This window comes from Bombina bombina, chromosome 1 (assembly GCF_027579735.1).
Source record: "Bombina bombina isolate aBomBom1 chromosome 1, aBomBom1.pri, whole genome shotgun sequence".
Taxonomy (NCBI): domain Eukaryota; kingdom Metazoa; phylum Chordata; class Amphibia; order Anura; family Bombinatoridae; genus Bombina; species Bombina bombina.
The window spans coordinates 553171271-553197999 of record NC_069499.1 but is presented as its reverse complement, the minus strand read 5'-3'; the positions used below and the strand labels follow the sequence as shown (position 1 = coordinate 553197999).

The 26729-nt window shown below is 37.8% G+C and overlaps 1 protein-coding gene across 1 annotated transcript in view; it reads left to right on the top strand.

Annotated features, from left to right (window-relative positions):
* LOC128645613 (aldehyde oxidase 2) overlaps positions 1–26729 on the top strand; it is a 243993-nt gene that overhangs the window by 56964 nt on the left and 160300 nt on the right. Inside the window, exons 11-12 of the mRNA XM_053698720.1 lie at positions 19369–19474; positions 19553–19675. Coding sequence (XP_053554695.1) covers positions 19369–19474; positions 19553–19675 — 229 coding nt within the window. The remainder of the gene's footprint in view (positions 1–19368; positions 19475–19552; positions 19676–26729) is intronic.

Sequence of the window (26729 nt, the reverse complement as noted above, 5' to 3'; positions counted from 1 at the left end):
TAGCCTCCTCCACATTCTCTCAGGCAAACTGCCACTCGCCTCTTAACTTAGCTTCCAATATATAAAAAGAGTTCTTAAAAGGTTGAAGGACCAATTTTTGAGTTTCCTGTTCTAGTGATTTTGATGAATATCCCCCATTTATTCATAAAAAACTTGATATTATTATCTAACTGTGCCTGTACTGAGGCTTGTTCTAGGAACATTTTTGAATTCGGAAAATTTAGGTTCTTTGCTAGACTGCCAATATTTTAATATAAGTTTCCTACCGATCAGAACTGCTGTATTTATTAATAAGTAATTAGAGCCTACTTCTTCCTGGGTCACTAGGAAAAATACTGCAAGTTTGTTTACTTGAAAGTATTTATTTAAAATTTTGGTGGCCCAGAATGAGATTTTCCCCCAGAATCTTTGAATTACTGGACAGAGCCAAAAGAGGTGGATCATGTCCGCTGCATAATATTTACATTTTCTACAGACTATCTTCTCATAATGTTTATCCCAGCGGACCTGCCAGCTGGGTGTGTAATAACATTGATACAGAATCTTTACCTGTTGTTCTTTAAAATATTCTCCTCTCATCGCCTTTGCCACCCTATCTCCTGAGTTCTTTATTAAATCTAATTCTTGTAAATTTTTACATAGTGGATCCCATTTTAATTCCAAATATCTCTTATTGCTTTGTTCTTGAGAGGTGAGTAAAGCATAATAGGAGTGCGAGATAGAGAATTTTCCCATCTGAAACAAACTGATTATCTGCCTGAGTGTATCATTGTCCCATTCTATTGCCTTTATTTTCTTACACTGTTCAACATAATGACGTATTTGTAAATAAGAAAATAAAAGGCGATTTGAAATATTATATTCTGATTTACATTCCTTAAAAGTTTTAATAGAATTATCTTCTCTTTTAATCAGCTGCGAGATATAATTGATCCCTAGATCTGACCAGGCATTGAATCTGGCAGAGTCATATCCTTCCTCGAATTCAGGGTTGCCTCTAATTGTTAAAAAGGGTGACCCTCTATAATTTGTCCCAATTCTGGAACAAAATTGGCGCCAGGCCCGTATTGGTTGATCTATAATTAACATCCCCCTTATTTCTTTAGGGATTAATTTCGGGGGCATGTGCGTTAGTGCTTTAAGAGTATAAGGAGCTACTAGAGCTCCTTCGATTTCAGGCAAGGAAAAATGTCCCTTATCAGAAAACCAGTCCCAGACAAATTTTAAATTGGAGGCAATATTATATAATTCAAAATCAGGTAGAGCCATACCTGCAGCCTCTTTCCTTGCACATAGACGTTTGAGCGCTATCCTAGGCTTTTTTTTACTCCAGATGAATTGTGTTATTAGTTTATTGATTAACACCCGATCTTTCCTCAATAATAGAAGTGGAAGGGCCTGGAAGATATAGATATATTTGGGAAGGGAGATCATTTTTATTAAATGTATTCGACCTATAAGAGATAAAGGCAAGTTCTTCCATCTTTCTAAATCTTCCTTAAATGATGCAATAGCTGGTACAAAATTTAAACTGTACCATCTCTTGGAATTAGATGCAAGTTTTATCCCTAAATATGTGATGTAATCTTTGGCCACCTTAAAAGGAATTTCTGGAGAGCTTTTCAGTTTGATAAGCCACATGAGTTCCGATTTTTCTTTATTAATTGCAAAGCCAGTAAAGGCCTGGAAGGCTTCTAAGGCCTCCATAATTATCGGCAAGTTATAATTGAGGTTTTGAACAAAAATAAGAAGATCATCAGCGTATATGGCTTGAATTATTCTACGACCTTCGATGTTAATCCCTAGCAGTTTTTGCCTAAAAAATATTGCTAGAGGCTCTAAAGCCAGATTGAAGAGCAACGGGGATAGCGGACAGCCTTGTCTCGTCCCACGATGAAGGGTAAATTGCTCTGATGTTAGAGAGTTGACACTTAGAGTCGCCCCTGGGTTGGAATATAGTAAGGCAATAATTTGAGAGAATTTGCCCTGAATACCAAAATTAGTGATGGTTGTAAACATATGATCCCAAAGTAGCGTATCAAACACTTTTTGTGTATCAAGATGATCGTGGCATCTTCTGTAAGCTTTACTCCCCTTTCCTTTTTTAATTCACAATAATTAATTGCTATCTCTAATTTCCTAAGATTTTTAATAAGTGTCCTTCCTTTAATAAAACCAGTTTGGTCAGGGTGGATCAATTCACTAATCACTTTTTGAAGTCTGTCTGCTAATATATGTGTTAAGATTTTATAGTCAACATTTAGCAGAGAGATGGGCCTGTAAGACTCCATTGCTTCTCTATTTTTACCTTGTTTATAGATTAAAATTATTCTAGATTCTATAAAATATTTAGAGGGTGTTTGATTTTCCTGGAGGAAACAGTTGTCAGTATATTTATGAAAATCTTAGTAGTTGCTCTCCAAATAATATATCAGCTTATGGCAGGGTTATAACACAATACAAATAATAATTATCCTTAAAAATAGAAACCCTTAATCAATATGCATCTACTAGAAATCATACAATTTATATAAATATCTGAATTCTTTTATTTAGTTAATATCCATGAACACTTTGAAATATATTTGTAATAAAAGGAATATGAAATAATATTATATTCGTTTGAAAACTATTTAAATATGCTATGCAAAGTTCATACACGCTTACCTTTAAAACCAACCTTATTTATAAATAGCCTTCTATTTAGTTAACACAACGAGACTAAAGTCTTTATCTTTTAACATCCAAGCGATACAATTTTAAACAGTGCTTATAAACAATAGGATAATATATATATTATGCTATTTAACTGCAATTTATCCTAATACAATATTGATTTAAAACACCAGAACTTTCATAGATAAATCACTTAGCCTACAAAAGCAAACTTAACACCATATAGGACTATGAGACATTAATTAAAATACAAACTGCTCTCTTAATCTATCAACTGTAATTTAAACTGAAGTGACTTTAAAATATCATATGTAATTAGCAGCCCTTTTCTTATACTTTACCAAAATGATCGAAATCGATCATTCAGTTACCAGAAATTTCTTGTTTCATCTCAGAAGACAGATAAGAAACTTTTGCAATCAATGAGAAAGAGGTAGTCAGCTTGTTCAGAATGGTTTCAAAATGCCCAGCAGCAGATATCATCCAAAGTTAAAACAGCCTTTTTTCTATCTCTCTCTTGCTTACTTATATATGTTTTCACTCATTTATGAAATCATGTGGGTGGCACTACGGGAGCTGACCTTCCCATTGGTCACCTGGGAAGTCTAATCGGATTGGCCCTTGGAAATTTCATTTTTAACAGCCAAAAAGCCTTCTGGCTGTAGTTCTCACAACATAACACTGGGGGCAGCGTGATGGACAGACACATCAATACATACAGCATTTTTAGACAGTGAAATTATTATTTCTTTAAAATATGTAATAACTGTCATAATTTCTTGTTTTAATCTCTCACAATATTCATTTTATATGGGGCAGGATCACGTCACCTCTCTGATCATTTTTATATCAAACATCAATATGCCTTTAGCATATACTATATTAAGGCAATTTAATACTGTTAATTATTAGCTTAAAATGCATTACAATTTTATAAGTATCCTGGCATTTATATATAAATAATAGCCTATTTTGAATTCAGTATTGTATTGTATTCCAACAAGAATATGCCATATTTCATGTTTCTAATGGATCTTGGAAGCATGAATCCTTTCTATGCAGATACATTTTCACTTCCATGCAGTATAGCGCTGCGGAATCTGTTGGCACTCTACAAATACCTGATAATAATAATAATAATAATAATAATAATAATATCTTGTATTTGTCATCATCTTAGTTCCATCTGGAAGATAGGAAAGCATGTTATATATACATGTAATTCAAATATGGTATTATTAAAATTTTTATTTAATCTATAATAATTCTGAATTTATTTCCTATATAAATGTCCCATGCAGCAATTATCTATTAATACAATGCGTTTATATTTATTATCATATAAAAGACCGTCACATATCCATTAAAAATATATATATTTTCTTATAATGCTGAAATGTATTTTACTTGCCTATAACATAGTTGTTTTAAAATTTCATTGTGAGCCATTTGCTTTCTCTGTGTTATCCTAAGGTCTTCACTGCCCTTTCAGTACTCAGTTCCCAGACTTTTTGTCTCTTACTCACCACATGGGGTCCCCTGCACCTAAGTGCAATGCTGAAACTCTCACAAGATTTGTCACCTGAGCTAGATTCTTAGGTACATTGGGAGGGGTAAATAGATTTTATCTCACATTCCCAAGCAATCACACATATGGTTTCTGAAACTGTGGCTACATTTTAATTAAACCAAATGCCTTAGTGTCAAGCCTTTGGAGACATCCTGGAGATGTGTATTCAGAATTTTACCTGTGTTCATTTTCAGTTCTTTGTAGTTATACAATTGCATAATTTAGCATATTGAGTGTGGGAGATCTCTAAATGAATTATTTGATGTGCACATCCACAGACGTATTAAATAAAGACAAATATACTTGTATATAGTATTTAATAATATTTCAAATACCTTGACACAGTTGAAGAGCTTACATAGAGTAGGGGTAATCGTATCTGCGAGAATTTTATACAGTTCGCCTGGGAGATCATCCGGGCCTGGCGCTTTATTTAACTTCAATTTAGCAATAGAATTTTTAATCTCCTCTTCCTTAATTGGGGAGTTGAGAAGATTCAGGTCATCTTTGACTATTTGAGGTAATTTAATCCTATCCCAAAAAAGGTCCCTTTTTGACTTATCTATGGGTTGGTCCTCATATAGCTGTTTAAAAATAATGCGCAAATTCCTCTAAGATATCATGGGGGAGAGTACATGTTTTGTGTTTAGTTTTAATTGCCGATATAATACTATTTGTTTTCCGTGTACTTACCAATCTGGCCAAAAATGTTCCTATCTTATTACCGAATTGCATATAATTACTGTTTCTCTTAAGCTCATGCTGTATTTCTTTTGAAATATGCCAGTTGTCTCTTTGTTTTTTAGCTTCTAAGTAGTTTCGCCAATTATCTTGACTGTTATCTGCAACATATTTTTGAAATTTGTTAATAATCTGTTTAGAGAGTTGAATCCAGTAAGCGTCATTTTTTCTTTTAACTTTTATCATATATGCCAATATTTCTCCCCTTATCACTGCTTTGAAAGCTTGCCATATAGTTTCTATATTTGATACTGAACCTATATTCTTGTTGTAATAAGAATTCCATTTCTCTAGCAAAAAACTTCGAAATTTTAAGTTTTTGTATAAATATGTTGGGAAATATAGTCTATAGTTTCCCAATTTAGGTTTCATAATTGACATGCAAAGAATAATTGGGGCATGGTCTGAGATTGTAACAGGCATAATTTCTACTTTTTTTGCTAGAGAAAACAGTTTATCACTGATTAAGAACATATCAATTTGTGATAGAGATTTATATGCTTTGGAGAGACAAGTAAATTCTTTACTATCTGGATATACATTTCTCCAGATATCTAATAAACCTAAATTGAAGCAATTTTTTTTTAAAGATTTTAGTATCCTTACAGCCTAATATGGCCTCTTTCCCCATCCGGTTCCTGTCTAAAGCACTAGACGCTACCAAATTCAAATCTCCCCCTAAGATTACATTTTGATTGTATTTCAATAATTTGACTTGCAGAAGTTCCCAAAACACAGTTTTCTTTATATTCGGGCCATAGACATTACATAATATGAATCTTTTTGAGCCTAGTTCTACCTCAAGTATAATATATCTCCCTTGTTGATCAATTTCTTGTTTCAAAATTGTATATTTTAAAGATTTCCTAAAAATTATGGCTACCCCTCTCTTTCTCTGCACTCCTGCAGAATAGATTACTTCACCCACCCATCCCCACTTAAGTTTTTGACTTTCTATCTCATTTAAATGGGTCTCTTGTAGAAAACCAATATAAATTTTAAGTTTATTAAAGTATTGTAATATTGCTTTTCTTTTAACCGGGGAGGTAAACCCTCCCACATTCCAAGATCCTAATTTGCATGTCTCCATCATGTCTTATACTTCATTTCCTACTACTATAGAGAGATATAGAAGAGCCGAGGGGGGGAGGGGGAGAGAAAAAAAAAAAGCCCCACACAGATCGTGCACCTGACCTTCCTTAAACTGACCCCAAATTATAATAATATTTATATTCCTGCTTGTTAACATCCTTTCGCCAATAATTTTTTTTATTGCTAGACATAGCTGCCCATATTGCTAAACTTGTAACTCCCTCCTGATCACTTTACTTTTGCTCTATTCTCAAGAAGTTCTCTAAATCCTGAGGGTTCTCAAAAATCCTGAAACCTTCTTTAGTCTGGATACTGATTCTGGCTGGATATAATAACTACCCTTCCTTCCTGAATCAAGCGTGAGCATATGGGGGCACAGAGCTTTCTCTTACTTGAGGTTTCAAATGCAAAATCTTGAAAAATTAATATTTTCTTGCTTTGAAAAAACACTTCTTTCTGTGCTCTGTATGCTTGCAAAATCTTAACCTTTTCTTGAAAGTTCAGGTAGTTAATAATGATTGGTCTAGGTCTATTCTTACCATCCTCTTGATCTCTTAACCTACCTATCCTATGTGCTCTTTCTACTGTGAAGGTGCATGTTGACTAATTTGTTATTTTTTAATTAATAGGGAGGGCAGTTGAGTTGAGGCAAAATGGACTAACTCTTGTTCAGATAATGTTTCAGAGACTCCAATCACTCTTACATTGTTTCTCCTGGACCTGTTTTCTAGATCCTCAACTTTATCACTTAAATATTTAACTTATTTCTGAATATATACTAAATCTTTCTCTTTCTCTATGTCCCTGTCTTCCAGATCTGAAATCCGCTGTTCTGCTAGACCAATTCTAGTAACCATCTGCTTAATCTCCTGTGATAATGAATCTATGCTTATCTGCATTGCCTCAAAAAGCTCGCTTATTTGTTTCAGTAGTTCAGAGTTATTTACTACTTCTACCACATTCTCTTGTGATACCTCCTGACTATTTTCAGTACTGCGCCTTGTTAGCTTTTTTTCTTGCTGCCTTCTGCTCGCCATGTTTGTTGTTCTATTATTCAATGAAGGGAGGAGAAATTTATCCATAAAGGATGATTATAGGGGACTTTAAGCTTTCTATTTAGCCCTTAAGCTTCACTCAAGAAGTGACCTTGCCTTAAATACCCAATTAAAATTGAGTTAAGACTCCTGATTAGTTTTTGGCTAGTGCTATTAAATTATCATTACAACCTGTTCAAAATTGCTTATAGCAGAGAGCAATTAGTAAATATTACACAAATATATGGAGGTATATAATAAGAAAGTCAGTCAGATACTCAAGTAGTTTCAATTCGGGAGCTTGTGAAGTTTTGCTGTCTGTTGCTTCTTCCCAGGTTTCTTCTCCGAGATAACAAGAAGTGGGGGGCTGTAGCTACTTATTCCTTGAATATGATGTCAGCAGAAATGGAAAGAGTCTTTAGATTCCAGCCTCAGATATCCAAACTATACAAAAAAGAGGAACACAAAGACCGCCTCATGTGTGTATCTGTCGCTCCCCCCTTCATCTCAGCATAAAAAAAACTCAGGGTACTCACATTTTGGTAAGGCACTCTCTCGTGCCGTTAGTTACAGGCTGGACCTTCAGCAGCAGCCCAGCTCGCTGTTTCCCTCGGCTATCTTTGCAAGCGGCTTACATCAGGCATGGAGTATACGACCATATAAGCGTGACACAAAACATAAAATACAAAATACATGTGTGAGTCTGTTTATGTACTCCTGTGAACTCAAATTAGTCTAACACAGAATACTCACAAAAGTTGCGGCACCTTGATGTGCCTAGTAAGACAGGCTGGACCTTTCACAGCAGCCCAGCTCGCTGTTTCCACAATCGTCACCGCTGAATCTCATGAAAGATAGAAAAAGAAAAACAGACTTGTGCCCCACATGTGTGAATCCATATAAATATGCCTGTGGTTATAGCGTAAACAGATACACAGGGTACTCACAAATATGGCGGCATCATAATGCCAAATTGAGCAGTCTGAGCCTTTTGCAGCAGCCCAGCACGCTGTTTAAAACCGGCTCCTAATAACATTATCAGAGGGGAGTCAGATATGTCCAAACTTAAACGTCCAGACAGCCGTTGCAGTTAGATTTTTAAGCAAAAAGGTCCTTTAGCATAGCATACTGCAGCATGTATACAAGGGGCCATAATATAATAGACATACACCACCCTCTTGTCCACAGATCCTAATAAAATTAAGGGGTTTTAGCACTGCTAGCTATTGCAGTGAGAATGCGGCACACTTCTAAGATAGATTAATTTAGAGCCAGCTCCTGGAAGGATTCATGAGGGGGACTAGCCAACTACAAGGCAATATATACAAAACTGCCTGGCAGCACTTCAGGCCGAATAAGCACGCTTTAACTTTACCTTGCGTTGCCTTCCCCCATCGCTCACCCCGCCTAAGGAGCTGGACTGGTACACCTGAGAAGTTGGCCTGTTAGGTGAGATTGAGTCGACCGGCTGTGGATCCAGGTCCTACCACCAACTTCCACCCCACAGCCCAACTCGTATCGGGCTCTAACTTGTGCGAGAGCGCCTGTCCGATGGCGTCTCGCTCGGCCCGACTTGCAGCGGATCCAATGCGCCACGTCACGCGTACGTCAGTGCGTGCCTGCCCCCTCCTCGTCTTGCTACCCAGCTACTTTAATAACAAAATAGACTCCTTTAGAAATGAAATCAGCTCTCAACATGCTACCGGTCTCAAACCCCCTCAAAACCTCACTATCATTCAAAACGCACATAGCCACAAATTTATCTCTTTTGCCCCTGTTAAAGAGGATGATTTCTGCCCTTATACTATCCACCCACCTCACTACCTGTCCCCTCGACCCTATCCCCTCACAGGTACTCCCCACCCTCTCTTCTACCCTTACCCCTATACTCACACACATGGTCAACCTCTCCCTCAGCACTGGTATATTTCCCCCATCTCTTAAACACACACTGGTCAGACCTATCCTCAAAAAAACCTTCTCTAGACCCAACCTCTCCATCCAACTACTGCCCTACTTCTCTACTCCCTCTTGCCTTGAAGCTTCTCGAAAAGCTAGTATATGTACGTCTACCCAATTTCCTTACACTAAACTCCCTCCTTGACCCACTGCAATCTGGATTTTGCCCCCACCACTCCACTGTGACAACAATTGTTAAGGTTACCAACAACCTACTTACAGCAAAATCCAAAGGCCACTTCTCTCTGCTTATCTTCCTTGATCTGTCTGCAGCCTTTGATACTGTCGACCACCCTCTTCTGCTCCAAACCCTCCAATCCTTCGGCATTTCAGACACAGCTCTCTCCTTCTTTTCCTGTCTGTCTAACCATACCTTTAGTGTAGCATTCTCTGGGTCATCCTCTCCCCCGTTACCACTTTCTGTCCTTGGTCCCCTTCTCTTCTCAATCTGCACATTATCTTTAGGTTCCTTAATAAAGTCCCATGGGTTTCAATACCATTTGTATGCTGATGACATCCAAATCTACCTCTCTGCACCAGACCTATCTCCTTCCTTGCTAACCCATGTCACTAACTGTCTTTCTCATATCTCATCTTGGATGTTCTCTCACTACCTTAAGCTAAATCTCTCCAAAACTGAGCTCCTTATTTTCCCCCTTCTTTAAAAATCTTCACCCCAACTTCTCTATAACTGTCGATAACTCCATCATTACCCCTACCCCACATGCTTGATGTCTTGGAGTCACACTTGACTCAGATTTTTCTTTCACACCTCACATTCAGTCCTTGGCTAAAGCCTGCCGCTTCCACCTTAAAAACATCTCTAAAATTAGACATTTCCTTTCACAAGACGCAACTAAGATTCTAATCCACTCTCTCATCCTTTCCAGCCTCGATTACTGCAGCTCCATCCACTCTGGTCTCCCTAGCTGCTGCCTAGCTCCTTTGCAATACATAATGAATGCCTCTGTCAGGCTCATCTTCCTTACATGTTGCTCTTCATCTGCTGCACCTCTCTGCCAAGCCCTTCACTGGCTTCCTCTTGCCTCCAGGCTTAAACACAAAATTCTCACTCTGACATACAAAGCCCTCAACTGCACTGCTCCCCCTACATCTCAGACCTTGTCTCCAGATACTCTTCCTCCTGACCCCTTCGCTCTGCCCACAATCTCCTCCTTTCCTCCTCTCTTGTTACCTCCTCACATTCCCATTTACAAGACTTTTCCAGACTGGCTCCCATCTTGTGGAACTCTCTCTGCCTCACACCACAAGACTCTCCCCTAGTTTTGAAAGCTTCAAGCATTCCCTAAAGACTGTACTATTCAGGGATGCATATGCCCTGCACTAACCTTTACTAACTTCTCTGCTATCCCCTTGAAACCCTTAGCATGTAAGCCTATGAGGCCAGCTGTTTGTAGATCACCCGCATAAGAGGCGATTACAACAGTGCAACTCTCGGCAGGGACCTCTGCCCATTTGACCCCCTATAAATGTTACCTTGTATACCGCCTATGTTTATAGCACTGCGAAATCTGTTGGTGCTCTACAAATACCTGATATTAATAATAATAAAAGTACAATTTGATATCCCAATTAAAATCAACACGATTTTAACCAATCCACATTTGATGCTTCAGTCCTTTTCTTAAAAATCTCCAAAAAGAAAAGACATTTACCTAAGATAAAAAAATATATTAACTGAAAAATAACAACTATCCTATAAATTTAGATATATAAAATGATTATTTGAAATATAAAACATCATAGCAAATTTCTGTGAACTAAAAATATGGAACAGTTTGTTAATGCCTGATGAAACGACCAGCTTACGGTCGAGAAACGTGTAGCAGTGTTTTTATGGATTAAAGATTTGTTCTTTTTTTACTTTACGGAAGTTGTCTTTCTCATCACTTGTCCTTTGGCATATTGGAAGGGCTCAAAAAATCTGATACACAGTGCAGCCTAAAGGACTTCTTACCATAGAATTTACCTGCCTTTGCTAAGGTCACAGCGGAACCACGCTTCCATCAGTGTGCTAACCACTGCAAGTGTTAGTCTGCCAGAGGGCACCGGTCACAGAACGGTGCATTCACATTTGGTAAGCCTTTTCAATTTGTTCATCTTGTTCCTGACCAGACTGTTTTACACTATGTGGCGCCCTCTTCTCTATTCCTGCCTTACACTAAAACCTAACATTACAAAAATAAAAAGCCTACCATTACAAAAAAAAAACCAAAACACTAAAATTACAAAAAATAAAAAAAACTACCATTACAAGAAATAACAAATGAAATAATCTAAAACAATAAAAATTATTCCTATTCTAATACCCTTAAAAAAAAAACAAAGAACAAAATAAAAAAGCCTAATCTAGAATAAACTACCAAGGGCCATTAAATGGGCCTTTTCTGGGCCCTTAAAGGGGCCTTTTGTAGGGCATTGCCCTAAAGTTAACAGCTCTTTTGCTAAAAAACAAAACAAACACCCCCTAACAGTATTACAACCCCCCACCCCCCAACCCAAAAAATGAAAATAAAGTAAAACCTAATCTATCCGTTGCCCTGAAAGGGGCATTTGTATGGACAACCCCCCACCCCCCAACCCAAAAAATGAAAATAAAGTAAAACCTAATCTATCCGTTGCCCTGAAAGGGGCATTTGTATGGGCATTTAGCTCTTTTTCCTGCCCTTAAAAGGGCATTCAGCTCTTTTATGAAAGGCCCAAGCCCTAATCTAAAAATAAAAACCCACCCCAAAACAAAAAAAATACATTACAAAAAATAACAAACGAATTATCAAAAATAATACAAATTATTACTATTCTAATACCCATTTTAAAAAAAAACCCACCCCAAAATAAAAAAACTAATCTAGAATACACTACCAATACCCCTTAAAAGGGCCTTTTGTAGGGCATTGCCCTAAGTTAAACAGCTCTTTTAACTGAAAAAAAAATATACAAAGACCCACTAACATTACAACCCCCCCAACCCACAAAATAAAAAAAAACTATCTAAAAAAACCTAAGCTAACCATTGCCCTGAAAAAAGCATTTGTATGGGCATTGTCCTTAAAAGGGCATTTAGCTCTTTTGCATTGCCCTGAAAAGGGCATTTAGCTCTTTTATGAAAAGACCAAACCCTAAACTAAAAAAAAAAAACCACCCAAAAAACCTATCACTAACCCCCAAAGATCCACTTACAGTTTTTGAAGTCCCGCTTGAACGATCTTCATCCAGGTGGCAAAGTCCTCATCCAGGCAGCGAAAAGTCTTCATCCAGGCAGCCTCTTCTATCTTCATCAAGGAGGCACCTTCTATCTTCATCCCGGCGGCGTGGAGCAGGTCCATCCTGAAGACAGACGGCGCTGAGCATCCTCTTCATACGATTGCCGCTGTATACTGAATCTTTAATGCAATGTACGCGATTCAAAATGGCGTCCCTGCTACTGAAATCCTTTTGGCTGTTCAAAACAGCCAATAGGATGAGAGCTTCTGAAATTCTATTGGCTGTTCAAATCAGCCAATATAATTTTAGTAGCTCACATCCTAATGGATGAAGATAGAAGAGGCCACCTGGATGAAGACTTCTCGCCGCCTGGATGAAGATAGTTCAAGACTTCAAAAACTGTAAGTGGATCTTCGGGGGTTAGTGATAGAAGAAATTGAGAAAACAGTTGAGCTTCCCTATACAGGTAATAGAGTATCAAAATATATATCCCAATACATAAATTCAAGAAAGATCAAATAAAACTACTCAATCAATCCATGTATAATATAATTTGAACCAGGTCAGTGACCTTAGTAAGAGTCCCAGTTGAGAAGTGTTGTTTCAAAAGTCTTATATCTGAGTCTTAGTATCTAAAAGTATCACCAACCTTAGGACTGGCAAAAGTTTTTTTAAGGGTTTTTCAGGTGTGTTTTGTTTAGTTTAGGGTTTGGGCTTTTCATAAAAGAGCTAAATGCCTTTTTAAGGGCAATGCCCATACAAATGCCCTTTTCAGGGCAATGGTTAGCTTAGGTTTCTTTAGATAGTTTTTTTTATTTTGTGGGTTTGGGGGGGGGTGGAGGTTTGTAATGTTAGTGGGTCTTTGTATTTTTTTTCCAGGTAAAAGAGCTTTTAAGGGCTATTGGTAGTTTATTATATATTAGGTTTTTTATTTTGGGGTGTTTTTTTTAAAAGGGTATTAGAATAGGAATAATTTGTATTATTTTGTATAATTTCGTTTGTTATTTTTTGTAATGGTAGTTTTTTTGTTGTTGTAATTTTAGTGTTTTTTATTTTTTGTAATGGTAGATTTTTCTAATGTTAGTTTTTAGTGTAAGGCAGCTTAGGTTATATTTGACAGGGAAGTTTGTATTTATTTTAACTAGGTAGTTAGTAAATAGTTAATAACTATTTACTAACTAGTCTACCTAGTTAAAATAAATACAAACTCACCTGTGAAATAAAAATAAAACCTAAGCTAGCTACAATAAAACTATGTTATATTGTAGTTAGCTTAGGTTTTATTTCACATGTAAGTATGTATTTAGTTTTAAATACGTATTATTTAGTTAATAATTGTAAGTTTAATTTAGCTCTATTTTAATTATGTTAAAGTTAGGGGGTGTTAGGTTTAGGGTTACGGTTCGGGTTAGGGTTACGTTTAGGGTTAGGTTAAGGGGTTAATAGTTTAATTTAGGTTGTTGCGATGTGGGGGGAGGGTTTGTAGACTTATTTAGTGGTAGTGATGTGGGAGGCCAGAGGTTTAGGGGTTAATAGCTTTATTTAGTTGTGGCGATGTCAGGGAGCTGCGGAATAGGGGTTAATAGATTTATTATAGTGTGGGCGATGTTGGGGTTAATAACTTTAGTATAGTGGCGGCGATATTGGGAGCGGCAGATTAGGGGTTAATAACTTTAGTATAGTGGCGGCGATATCGGGAGCGGCAGATTAGGGGTTAATAGATTTATTTCAGTGGCGGCGATATCGGGAGCGGCAGATTAGGGGTTAATCACATTATGTAGTTGTTGGCTATGTCGGGGGCGGCAAATTAGGGGTGTTTAGACGTGAGGTTTATGTTAGGGTGTTAATTTAAACATTACTTTTTTTTCCCCATAGACATCAATGGGGCTGCGTTACGGAGCTTTCATTCCGCACTTCTCCCCATTGATGTCTATAGGGAAAGCGTGCACAAGCACGTCAAAACAGCACTTGCATTGTGTGCGGTATGGAGCTTAAAACCACCATATCGCATGCACAAGCCGGCTGTTTCAAAACTTGTAATGTCTGCGCTATAGAGGGTTAAATAATGCTACTTTTGTTGCATTCGTTAATTTCCCTATAGTGCTGATTGTTCTGTAAGTGAAAAACATTGGAATGCCCTCTTCAATCCATCCTAAATGCCTCTGCAGGCTAATCTACCTTTCCTGTCACTCTGTATGTGCTGCCCCTCTCTATAAGTCCTTTCACTGGCTCCCCATTCAAAGCAGAATTAAATTCTAAATTTAATCAACAAATATACTCCAGCCCACCCCCTAAGGTCCAAACAGGGCTATAAACATAGGTGGTATACAAGATAACATTTATAGGGATCAGATGGGTAGAGGGCCCTGCCGAGAGTTGCACTGTTATAGTCGGCTCTTAGGAAGGCGATCTACAAACAGCTGGGCTCATAGGCTTACATTCTAAGGGGTTCAAGGGGAAAGCAATGGAGTTAGCAAAGGTTAGAGTAGTTTGTATGCATCCCTGAATAGTAGAGTCTTTAGGAAGCGCTTGAAGCTGTTAAAATTAGGGGAGAGTCTTGTGGAGCGAGATAGGGAGTTTCACAAGGTAGGAGCCAGTCTGGAGAAGTCCTGTAAACGGAAATGTGAGAAAGTAACAAGAGAGGAGGAGAGTAGGAGATTGTGAGCAGAGCGAAGGGGATGGGAGGGAGAGTATCTGGAGACAAGGTCTGAAATGTAAGGGGGAGCAGTGCAGTTGAGGGCTTTGTATGTCAGAGTGAGGATTTTGTGTTTAATCCTGGAGGCAAGAGGAAGCCAGTGAAGGGATTGGCAGAGAGGTGCAGCAGATAAAGAGCAACGTGTAAGGAAGATGAGCCTGGCAGAGGCATTCATTATGGATTGTAAAGGAGCTAGGCAGCAGCTAGGTAGACCAGAGAGGACAGAGTTGCAATTGTCGAGGCGGGAAAGGATGAGAGAGTGGATTAAAATCTCAGTTGTGTCTTGTGTAAGGAAATGTCTAATTTTAGAGATGTTTTTAAGGAGGAAGTGGCAGGCTTTAGCCAAGGAATGAATGTGAGGTGTGAAAGAAAGGTATGAGTCAAGTGTGACCCCAAGATATCGGGCATGCAGGGTAGAGGTAATGATGGAATTATCAACAGTTATAGAAAATTAGGGGGTGGAGATTTTGGAAGAAGGGGGGAAAATAAGGAACTCAGAGAGATTTAGTTTAAGGTAGTGAGAAGACATCTAAGATGAGATATGAGAAAGACAGTTAGTGACACGGGTTAGTAAGGAAGGAGGTAGGTCTGGTGCAGAGAGGTAGATTTGGGTGTTATCGGCATACAAATGGTATTGAAACCCATGGGACTTTATTAAGGAACCTAATGATGACGTGTAGATTGAAAAGAGAAGGGGACCGAGAACAGAGCCTTGAGCTACCCCAAAAGAAAGTGATAACGGGGCAGAGGGTGCTCCAGAGAACACTACACTAAAGGTACGATTAGATAGACAGGAAGAGAACCACGAGAGATCTGTGTCACAGATGGCGAAGGATTGTAGGGTTTGGAGCAAAAGAGGGTGGTCGACAGTGTCAAAGGTTGCAGACAGATCAAGGAGGATAAGCAGAGAGAAGTGGCCTTTGGATTTTGCTGTAAGTTGGTCATTGGTTACCTTGACAATTGCTGTCTCTGTGGAGTGATGGGGAAAGAATCCAGATTGGAGTGGGTCAAGAAGAGAGTTTATTGCAAGGAAATGGGATAGACGTGCATATACTAGCGTTTCAAGGAGCTTTGAGGCAAGAGGGAGAAGGGAAATAGGGTAGTAGTTGGATGGTGAGGTTGAATCGAGGGAAGGTATTTTGAGGATAGGTGTGACCAGTGCATGTTTTAGAGATGGGGGAAATATACCAGTGCTGAGGGAGAGGTTGAAAATGTGTATGAGTATAGGGGTGAGGATAGAAGAGAGGGAGGGGAGTAGCTGTGAGGGGATGGGGTTGAGGGGACAGGTAGTGAGGTGGGAGGACAGTATGAGGGCATCAACTTCTCCTTCCATGTTCTACCATCACCTCCTCCCATGCTAGACTGCAGGACTTCTCTCATGAGGCACAAACCCACTAGAATGCTCTTCCTCATGTGGTTCGACTTTGCCCTAATCTGTCCTCCTTTAAACGCTTCCTAAAGACATTTTTGTTCTGGGAAGCCTACCACCCAACTCAGTAACAAATGAATTCCACTTACCGAATAATTGCCCTCATCTAACTCTGTACTAACATATTTTCACCCTTGCAGTCCTTACATCATGTTTCTCACCCTTCTACTCTTCTAGATTGTAAGTTCCCACGGGAATAGGCCCTCAATTCCTCTTGTATGTGTTTGATAAATTTTGTCCTGTCTCTAAAATATTGTATCATCATCATTTTATCTGTTGTACCCATGGAATGCGCTGCGTAATTTGTTGGCGCTTTATAAATAAAGTATAATAATAATAATAATAATAAAATTCTTCTAGATTGTAAGTTCCCACGGGAATAGGCCCTCAATTCCTCTTGTATGTGTTTGATAAATTTTGTCCTGTCTCTAAAATATTGTATCATCATCATTTTATCTGTTGTACCCATGGAATGCGCTGCGTAATTTGTTGGCGCTTTATAAATAAAGTATAATAATAATAATAATAATAAAAGAAGTTTAACTCTAGAGCAGGAGCATTAAATAGCATGCCACGTGTAATCTAGCCCTTTGTAGGGTAGTTAAAGCGACACTGAACCCAAATGTTTTCTTTCATGATTCAGATAGCACATTACGTTTTAAGCAACTTTCTAATTTACTCCTATTATCAATTTTTCTTCTTTCTCTTGCTATCTTTATTTTAAAAGCTGGAATGTAAATCTTAGCAGCCAGCCTATTTTAGGTTCAGCACCATGGATAGCACTTGCTTATTGGAGGATTACATTTACCCACCAATAAGCAAGCATAACCTAGGTTCTCAACCAAAAATGGACCCGCTCCTATTCATCAAATTCCTGCTTTTTAAATAAAGATAGCAAGAGAACAAAGAAAAATTGATAATAGGAGTAAATTAAAAAGTTGCTTAAAATTGCATGCTCTATCTGAATCGTGAAATAAAAAATTTGGGTTTAGGGATTCTTTAAGGTTTGAGAGCTTAGTCTTGCTATCCAAAAGACAAATGCTATGCCTAATACCATCCCCAACTTTGCTCATGTCACAGCTCCACCCTCTGGCCTGTTTGCCTATATATATATATATATATATATATATATATATATATATATATATATATATATATATATATATATATATATATATATATATATATATATCAATATTACAAGTGGAATAAATATCGCTTGCTCTCAAGTTCTGGTTAATTTTATAAGCACTAATCACTACAGCAAGCACGCAGTAGCAATAACCAGCCACATGTAATAGCTGGTTATTACCAGTTTGTCAACGCGTTTCGGCCCTTATATGGGGCCTTTCTCAAGACTCAGTCTTGAGAAAGGCCCCATATAAGGGCCGAAACGCGTTGTCAAACTGGTAAGCCTTATTTCAATCTTTGCACTTTATATTGGCGATATTGCACTATTGTTCTATATATTTGCAGATTTCTTACTAGAATTGGGGGATTCATTATAAAGGACATCTCCTGGAGGATTGGCCACACTCTGAATGTATGGATAACCCACAAATTGTTTAATTTCTACTTTTCACATTGTTCACTTTCAGAACTTTTACATACAATTTTTACCTAAATTTTTACCACATTTTTACCACATTTTTATCACATGCACTAAAGTTTTTTTCTCTTTTTTGTCTTTTTTATATATTTTTTATATTCTTGGAACACTCTTTTGGATCACCGCTTTTGAGATCATTTGTTGTTTTCCAATTTTTTGAATCTCACATTGGACTATTTCATATCCTGGACACGAAGACTGTTTTTTGAACTCTGCATTCACTATGGATTATTTTATATCATTTTATATCATTTTATATCATGTTACAACATCAGTGGTAAGCACATAAGGAACACTACACCGAATTGACTGCATTGGACTATCAAGTTCTTCTAAGTCTATCAGACTAAGATCAACACATTTGATTGGAAATTGTATTTGAGGGGGCATTAATAGATTTCTCTGTATGTGCAATATATTGATGCATTATATGTAATTTATAAAGTCCAAGTTTTAGTCTAAGTTTTAGTCTAGGTGCACCTAGTAATATAAGCGTTTATACGTTCTGTATTGATGGTTTTTATATGGTTTTACATACATATTTACATTTAAATTAACCCATTGGGGAAGGGTGCATTAGACCATTCTAGATATTGGTCAGAATCTTGTACGATTGACACATTTATTTACTTTTTAATATTGTTTTAATAAAGTAGGCATTGTTTTTAACACCTCCTCTTAGGCGCTTTTATATTTTTTGTTACTAAAAAGTATATTTCCATAACAGTGTTGGTTATACAAAACTGGGGAATGGTAAATAAAGGGATTTTCTATCTTTTTTTAAAAATAACATTTTTGGTGTTTACAATCCCTTTAAAGGCACATGGATCTCAAAATGATATTAAACTTTCATGATTCAGATAAAGTGTTTACTTTACAATGAGGGTTCTTTTTTTAAAATACTTACCAATGAATGATGGAAAACATACTGCCAATCCTCTGCCCGCAGATGACGAATCCAGCTTCCTCCAATTGTTGCATGCCCCACGATCTGGATGCCAAAGGGGTCATGCAACATTTGGAGGAAGCTGGATTCGTCATTATCTGCTCAATACAGTAGGATCTGCGGGTGGAGGATTGCAGTATGTTTTCCATCACTCATTGGTAAGTATTTTAAAAAAGAACCGTCATTGTAAAGTTTAATGAACTGCTTTTTAGATTATTTTTAGATACTGGACACTAATTCCTTAAACTTTATAATCACTTTAAAGTGCAACTATCCATATAAAGCACCTTTATGTCCCTTTAACTATTTTGTGCATAACAATTTAGCATGTTTAGATTCCTGTTCAGTTTAATTTTTTTACCAGACATTCTGACTGCTTGTTTTTGTCTCAGGTCCATACACACAGATGAGGCTCTGAAAGTTCCTGGGGTCTTTGATGTATTAACTGCTTCTGATGTCTCAGGGACAAATGGATCTTATTTTTTTGCAGAAAATGAGGTTTGTCTTTCCTAGTGAATAAATATTATGAGCAATTGTATAAACAGCAGGGACTACAAGGTTTGTCTGTCTGTACAGGTACATTACGTGGGACAGGTCATTTGTGCTGTACTGGCTGACACACACAATCATGCTAAACTTGGAGCAGCACGTGTGAGGATCGACTATTATGACCTAGAACCAGTAATATTTTCTGTTCAGGTAAAAGTTTTTAATTTACTATCTAGCTGTTAGCGAGTAATTGTAATTTAATATTTAAAGTTATGTTAAATCCAAGTGTTTCAGTCATCGGTTACTAATAAAAGGGTGCTACACTCACCCTATCTGTGCCAGGGCAGCTAGCTAAAGTCAGCGACACATCTCTTTAATGAGGCACCTCTAAACCAATAGTTGTGGTGTCACCTGAAATATATATTAAATAATAAAAAAAATTCTATGTGAAGAACATATAATTATAAAATATATGTAACACGCTTCGTGTTGCACTTTAGGTCTAATGCGGTGTCGGGTTAGTGCACATAAAGAATTGCTAATCTTAAAGTGCATTTTTTTAAATAGTACATATAAAATATTAAAAAAATAATAATAATTGTTATACATACTGTAAAAAACCTGGAAAAATACGATATTGCTTGTGCAAAAATTAGGGCACCACTTTTAATCTAGCCCTATATTTTTCTGCAGTTGTGGAATAAATTAACATATTAGGTGAGAAAAAAAAAATTGTGAAAATTTTTAGATATATTTAATATATTTATATAATATAACTGTTGTTATATATGTATATGTTACGGGTAAAGGAGGATATCTGGGTAATCCTAGGATTACCCCGGGTAAAACAGACATTATCAAAGCGACTGTGGGTAAAGCCAGATGTACTGTAATTCCCCCATCTACACTTTATTTTTGCGTCCTTCTGGGGGGTTGAAGGGGGACGCCTCGCCAGCTTTGCCCCCCTTGAACTGTCCAGGAAGAGGCAAAAAAGATGGTGAAGATGGGGGAATTACAGTGCATCGTATATATGTTTGATGTGGTGACTCGATGAAGCGCATACACTCTGAGGGGATTTATGATCTTACATCAGGTTTCACCCACAGCCGCTTGGGTAATGTTCATTTTGCCTGGGGAAATCCCAGGTTTACCCAATATCTGACTTTACCCATAACATGTATGTGTGTGTGTATATAGTTTGTGTAGAAATAAATATTTGAAAAAACATTTAGAGATAACTTTTTGTAACAGTACAGGTGATGCCAAAAGAAAAATGTGTATGTAAGGGAGAGGGGATCAAGAGGGTGAGCAAAGGCTGGTATGGGAGAGGCTCTGGCTTTATCATCATTTTTTGCTATTTGATTTCTTGTTTTCTTTCATGCAATTGGCAAGAGTCCATGAGCTAGTGACGTATGGGATATACATTCCTACAAGGAGGGGCAAAGTTTCCCAAACCTCAAAATGCCTATAAATACACCCCCCACCACACCCACAATTCAGTTTTACAAACTTTGCCTCCTATGGAGGTGGTGAAGTAAGTTTGTGCTAGATTTCTACGTTGATATGCGCTTCGCAGCATGCTGAAGCCCGGTTTTCCTCTCAGAGTGCAGTGAATGACAGAGGGATGTGAAGGGAGTATTGCCTATTGAATGCTATGGTCATCCTATCGTGGATCTATTTCATAGGTTCTCTGTTATCGGTCGTAGAGATTCTTCTCCTACCTCCCTTTTCAGATCAACAACATACTCTTATATACCATTACCTCTGCTGATTCTCGTTTCAGTACTGGTTTGGCTATCTACTATATGTAGATGAGTGTCTTTTGGTAAGTATGTCTTATTTTATTTATGACACTCTCAGCTATGGTTTGGCACTTTATATGTAAAGTTCTAAATATATGTTTTATACTTATATTTGCCATGATTCAGGTTAATCAGTATATTTCCTTCTTACAGACTGTCAGTTTCATTTTTGGGAAATGCATATGAATATAAATTTTTTCTTACCTGAAAATTTTTCAAAATTTACTTTTCTTTCTAAATTGCGGACTGTTAGGCTCGCGGGGGGCAAAAAATGCTAGAATTTATTGCGTCATTTTTGGCGCGATACTTTTTTGGCACGAGAATTACGTTTGTTGACGTTAATGACATAATTTCCGGCGTCGTAGTTGACGTGGAGAGTTTTCACGTCGTTGCGTCATCTATGACGCTCGTGTTTGTTGCAGACTTTTTGGCACCAAAAAATTTGTCAATTGTGGGCGTCATACTTGGCGCCAGTTTTTTTACATTATTTAAGTCTTTGTTTCTTTTTGCTTCTGGTTTCCAGAGGCTTATTCTGTTTGCATTTTTTCCCATTCCTGAAACTGTCATTTAAGGAATTTGATAATTTTGCTTTATATGTTGTTTTTTCTATTACATATTGCAAGATGTCGCAATCTGACCCTGTATCAGAATCTACTTCTGGAATGCTGCTGCCTGATGTCGGTTCTAACAAAGCTAAGTGCATTTGTTGTAATCTTGTGGTAACTGTTCCTCCGGCTGTAGTTTGTGTTAGTTGTCATGATAAACTTTCAAAAGCAGACAATATTTCCATTAGTAATAGTCCATTACCTGTTGTTGTTCCTTCAACATCTAATGCTCAGGATATTCCTGTTAATGTAAGAGAATTTGTTTCTAATTCTATTCAGAAGGCCCTGTCTGTTATACCACCTTCTAATAAACGTAAAAGGTCTTTTAAAACTTCTCATAAATTAGATGAATTTTTAAATGACCGCCAACATTCTGATTTATCTATCTCTGATGAGGATCTATCTGGTTCAGAAGATTCTGCCTCAGATATTGACACTGACAAATATTCATATTTATTTAAGATGGAGTTTATTCGTTCTTTACTTAAAGAGGTGTTGATTGCATTAGACATGGAGGAGTCTAGTCCTCTTGATATTAAAACCAGTAAACGTTTAAATTCGGTTTTTAAACCTCATGTAGTTATTCCAGAGGTTTTTCCAGTTCCTGACGCTATTTCAGATGTAATTTCTAGGGAATGGAATAGTTTGGGTACTTCATTTACTCCTTCTTTAAGGTTTAAGAGACTGTACCCTTTGCCGGCTGATAGATTGGAGTTTTGGGAAAAAATCCCCAAAGTTGATGGGGCTATCTCTACTCTTGCTAAACGTAGTACTTTCCTACGGCAGATAGTACTTCTTTTAAAGATCCCTTAGATAGGAAGCTTGAATCTTTTCTAAGGAAGGCTTTTTTATGTTCAGGTAATCTTCTTAGGCCTGCTATCTCTTTGGCTGATGTTGCTGCAGCTTCAACTTTTTGGTTGGAGGCTTTAGCGCAACAAGTACCAGATCATAATGTGTATAGCATTGTTAAGCTTCTTCAACATGCTAATAATTTCATTTGTGATGCCATTTTTGATATCATTAGAATTGATGTGAGGTATATGTCTTTAGCTATTTTAGCTAGAAGAGCTTTATGGCTTAAATCTTGGAATGCAGATATGACTTCTAAGTCAACGTTGCTATCTCTTTCTTTCCAAGGTAATAAATTATTTGGTTCTCAGTTGGATTCTATAATTTCAACTGTCACTGGGGGGAAGGGAGCTTTTTTGCCTCAGGATAAAAAATCTAAGGGTAAATTTAGGGCTGCTAACCATTTTCGTTCCTTTCGTCAGAATAAGGAAGAGAAGCCTGACCCTTCCCCTAAAGGAACGGTTTCCAATTGGAAGCCTTCTCCAGTCTGGAATAAATCCAAGCTTTTTAGAAAATCAAAACCAGCCCCCAAGTCCACATGAAGGTGCGGCCCTCATTCCAGCACAGCTGGTAGGGGGCAGATTATGATTTTTCAAAGATGTTTGGATCAATTCAATTCAAAATCATTGGATTCAGAACATTGTTTCTCAAGGGTACAGAATAGGTTTCAAGGTAAGACCGCCTGTGAGAAGGTTCTTTCTCTCACGCATTCCAGTGAACCCAGTAAAGGCTCAGGCTTTCCTGAAATGTGTTTCAGACCTGGAGTCATCTGGGGTAATTGTGCCAGTTCCATATCTGGAACGGGGTCTGGGGTTTTATTCAAATCTGTTCATTGTACCAAAGAAAGAGAATTCTTTCAGACCAGTTCTGGATCTAAAAATTTTGAATCGTTATGTAAGAATACCAACATTCAAAATGGTGACTATAAGGACTATTCTGCCTTTTGTTCTGCAAGGGCATTATATGTCCACAATAGACTTACAGGATGCTTATCTTCATATTCCATTTCATCCAGATCACTATCAGTTCCTGAGATTCTCTTTTCTAGATAAGCATTACCAATTTGTTGCTCTTCCTTTTGGCCTAGCAACAGCTCCAAGGATCTTTTCAAAGGTTCTCGGTGCCCTACTCTCTGTAATCAGAGAGCGGGGTATTGCGGTGTTTCCTTATTTGGACGATATCTTGGTACTTGCTCAGTCTTTACATTCTGCAGAATCTCACACAAATCAACTAATGTTGTTTCTTCAAAGACATGGTTGGAGGATCAATTTACTAAAGAGTTCCTTGATTCCTCAGACAAGGGTAACCTTTTTAGGATTCCAAATAGATTCAGTATCCATGACTTTGTCTCTAACAGACAAAAGACGTCGGAAATTGGTTTCAGCTTGTCGGAACCTTCAGTCTCAGTCATTCCCTTCAGTAGCTATGTGCATGGAGGTTTTAGGTCTCATGACTGCAGTATCGGACGCGATCCCCTTTGCTCGTTTTCACATGAGACCTCTTCAGCTTTGTATGCTGAACCAATGGTGCAGGGATTATACAAGGATATCACAGTTAATATCCTTAAATCCCAATACTCGACTATCTCTGACTTGGTGGTTAGATTACCATTGTATAGTTCAAGGGGCCTCTTTTCTTCATCCAACCTGGACTGTGATTACAACAGATGCGAGTCTTTCAGGTTGGGGAGCTGTCTGGGGGTCTCTGACAGCGCAGGGGGTTTGGAAATCTCAAGAGGCGAGATTACCAATCAATATTTTGGAACTCCGTGCGATTTTCAGAGCTCTTCAGTCCTGGCCTCTTCTGAAGAGAGAACCGTTTATTTGTTTTCAGACAGACAATGTCACAACCGTGGCATATGTCAATCATCAAGGTGGGACTCACAGTCCTCAAGCTATGAAAGAAGTATCTCGGATACTTGTATGGGCGGAATCCAGCTCCTGTCTAATCTCTGCGGTCCATATCCCAGGTATAGACAATTGGGAAGCGGATTATCTCAGTCGCCAGACTTTACATCCGGGAGAATGGTCTCTTCACCCAGATGTGTTTCTTCAGATTGTTCAGATGTGGGGGCCTCCAGAAATAGATCTGATGGCTTCTCATCTAAACAGGAAACTTCCCAGATATCTCTCCAGGTCCAGGGATCCTCAGGCGGAAGCAGTGGATGCGTTGTCACTTCCTTGGAATTATCATCCTGCTTATATCTTTCCGCCTCTAGTTCTTCTTCCAAGAGTGATTTCCAAGATCATAATGGAACGTTCATTTGTTATGCTGGTGGCTCCAGCATGGCCACACAGGTTTTGGTATGCGGATCTTGTTCGGATGTCCAGTTGCCAACCTTGGCCACTTCTGTTAAGGCCAGACCTTCTATCTCAAGGTCCATTTTTCCATCAGGATCTCAAATCATTAAATTTGAAGGTATGGAGATTGAACGCTTAGTGCTTAGTCATAGAGGTTTCTCTGACTCAGTGATTAATACTATGTTGCAAGCTCGCAAATCTGTGTCTAGAAAGATTTATTACCAAGTTTGGAAGACTTACATTTCATGGTGTTCTCATAAATTCTCTTGGCATTCTTTTAGAACTCCTAGAATTTTACAGTTTCTTCAGGATGGTTTGGATAAGGGTTTGTCTGCAAGTTCCTTGATAGGACAAATCTCTGCTCTTTCTGTTCTATTTCACAGAAAATGTGCTAATCTTCCTGACATTCGTTGTTTTGTACAGGCTTTGGTTCGTATCAAGCCTGTCATTAAGTCAATTTCTCCTCCTTGGAGTCTTAATTTGGTTTTGAGAGCTTTACAGGCTCCTCCGTTTGAGCCTATGCATTCTCTGGACATTAAATTACTTTCTTGGAAACTATTGTTTCTTTTGGCCATCTCTTCAGCTAGAAGAGTTTCTGAATTATCTGCTCTTTCTTGTGAATCTCCTTTTCTGATTTTTCATCAGGATAAGGCGGTTTTGCGGACTTCATTTAAATTTTTACCTAAAGTTGTGAATTCCAACAACATTAGTAGAGAAATTGTTGTCCCTTCGTTGTGTCCTAATCCTAAGAATTCTTTGGAAAGATCTTTACATTCTTTGGATGTGGTAAGAGCTTTAAAATATTATGTTGAAGCTACTAAAGATTTTAGAAAGACTTCTAGTCTATTTGTTATCTTTTCTGGTTCTAGGAAAGGTCAGAAGGCTTCTGCCATTTCTTTGGCTTCTTGGTTAAAGCTTTTGATTCATCATGCTTATTTGGAGTCGGGTAAATCCCCGCCTCAGAGGATTACGGCTCATTCTACTAGGTCAGTTTCTACTTCCTGGGCTTTTAAGAATGAAGCTTCTGTTGATCAGATTTGCAAAGCAGCAACTTGGTCTTCTTTGCATACTTTTACTAAGTTCTACCATTTTGATGTTTTCTCTTCTTCAGAAGCAGTTTTTGGTAGAAAAGTTCTTCAGGCAGCCGTTTCAGTTTGATTCTTCTGCTTATAATTTCAGGGCTTTTTTCTTTATAAGATTTAAACTTTTGATTTGGGTTGGGGATTAATTTTTCAGCGGAATTGGCTGTTCTTTATTTTTATCCCTCCCTCTCTAGTGACTCTTGCGTGGAGTTCCACATCTTGGGTATTTGCTATCCCATACGTCACTAGCTCATGGACTCTTGCCAATTGCATGAAAGAAAACATAATTTATGTAATAACTTACCTGATAAATTCATTTCTTTCATATTGGCAAGAGTCCATGAGGCCCACCCTTTTTTGTGGTGGTTATGATTTTTGTATAAAGCACAATTATTCCAATTCCTTGTTAATGCTTTCGCTCCTTTCTTATCACCCCACTTCTTGGCTATTCGTTAAACTGAATTGTGGGAGTGGTGGGGGTGTATTTATAGGCATTTTGAGGTTTGGGAAACTTTGCCCCTCCTGGTAGGAATGTATATCCCATACGTCACTAGCTCATGGCCAATATGAAAGAAATGAATTTATCAGGTAAGTTCTTACATAAATTATGTTTTTTTTTTTCTTCC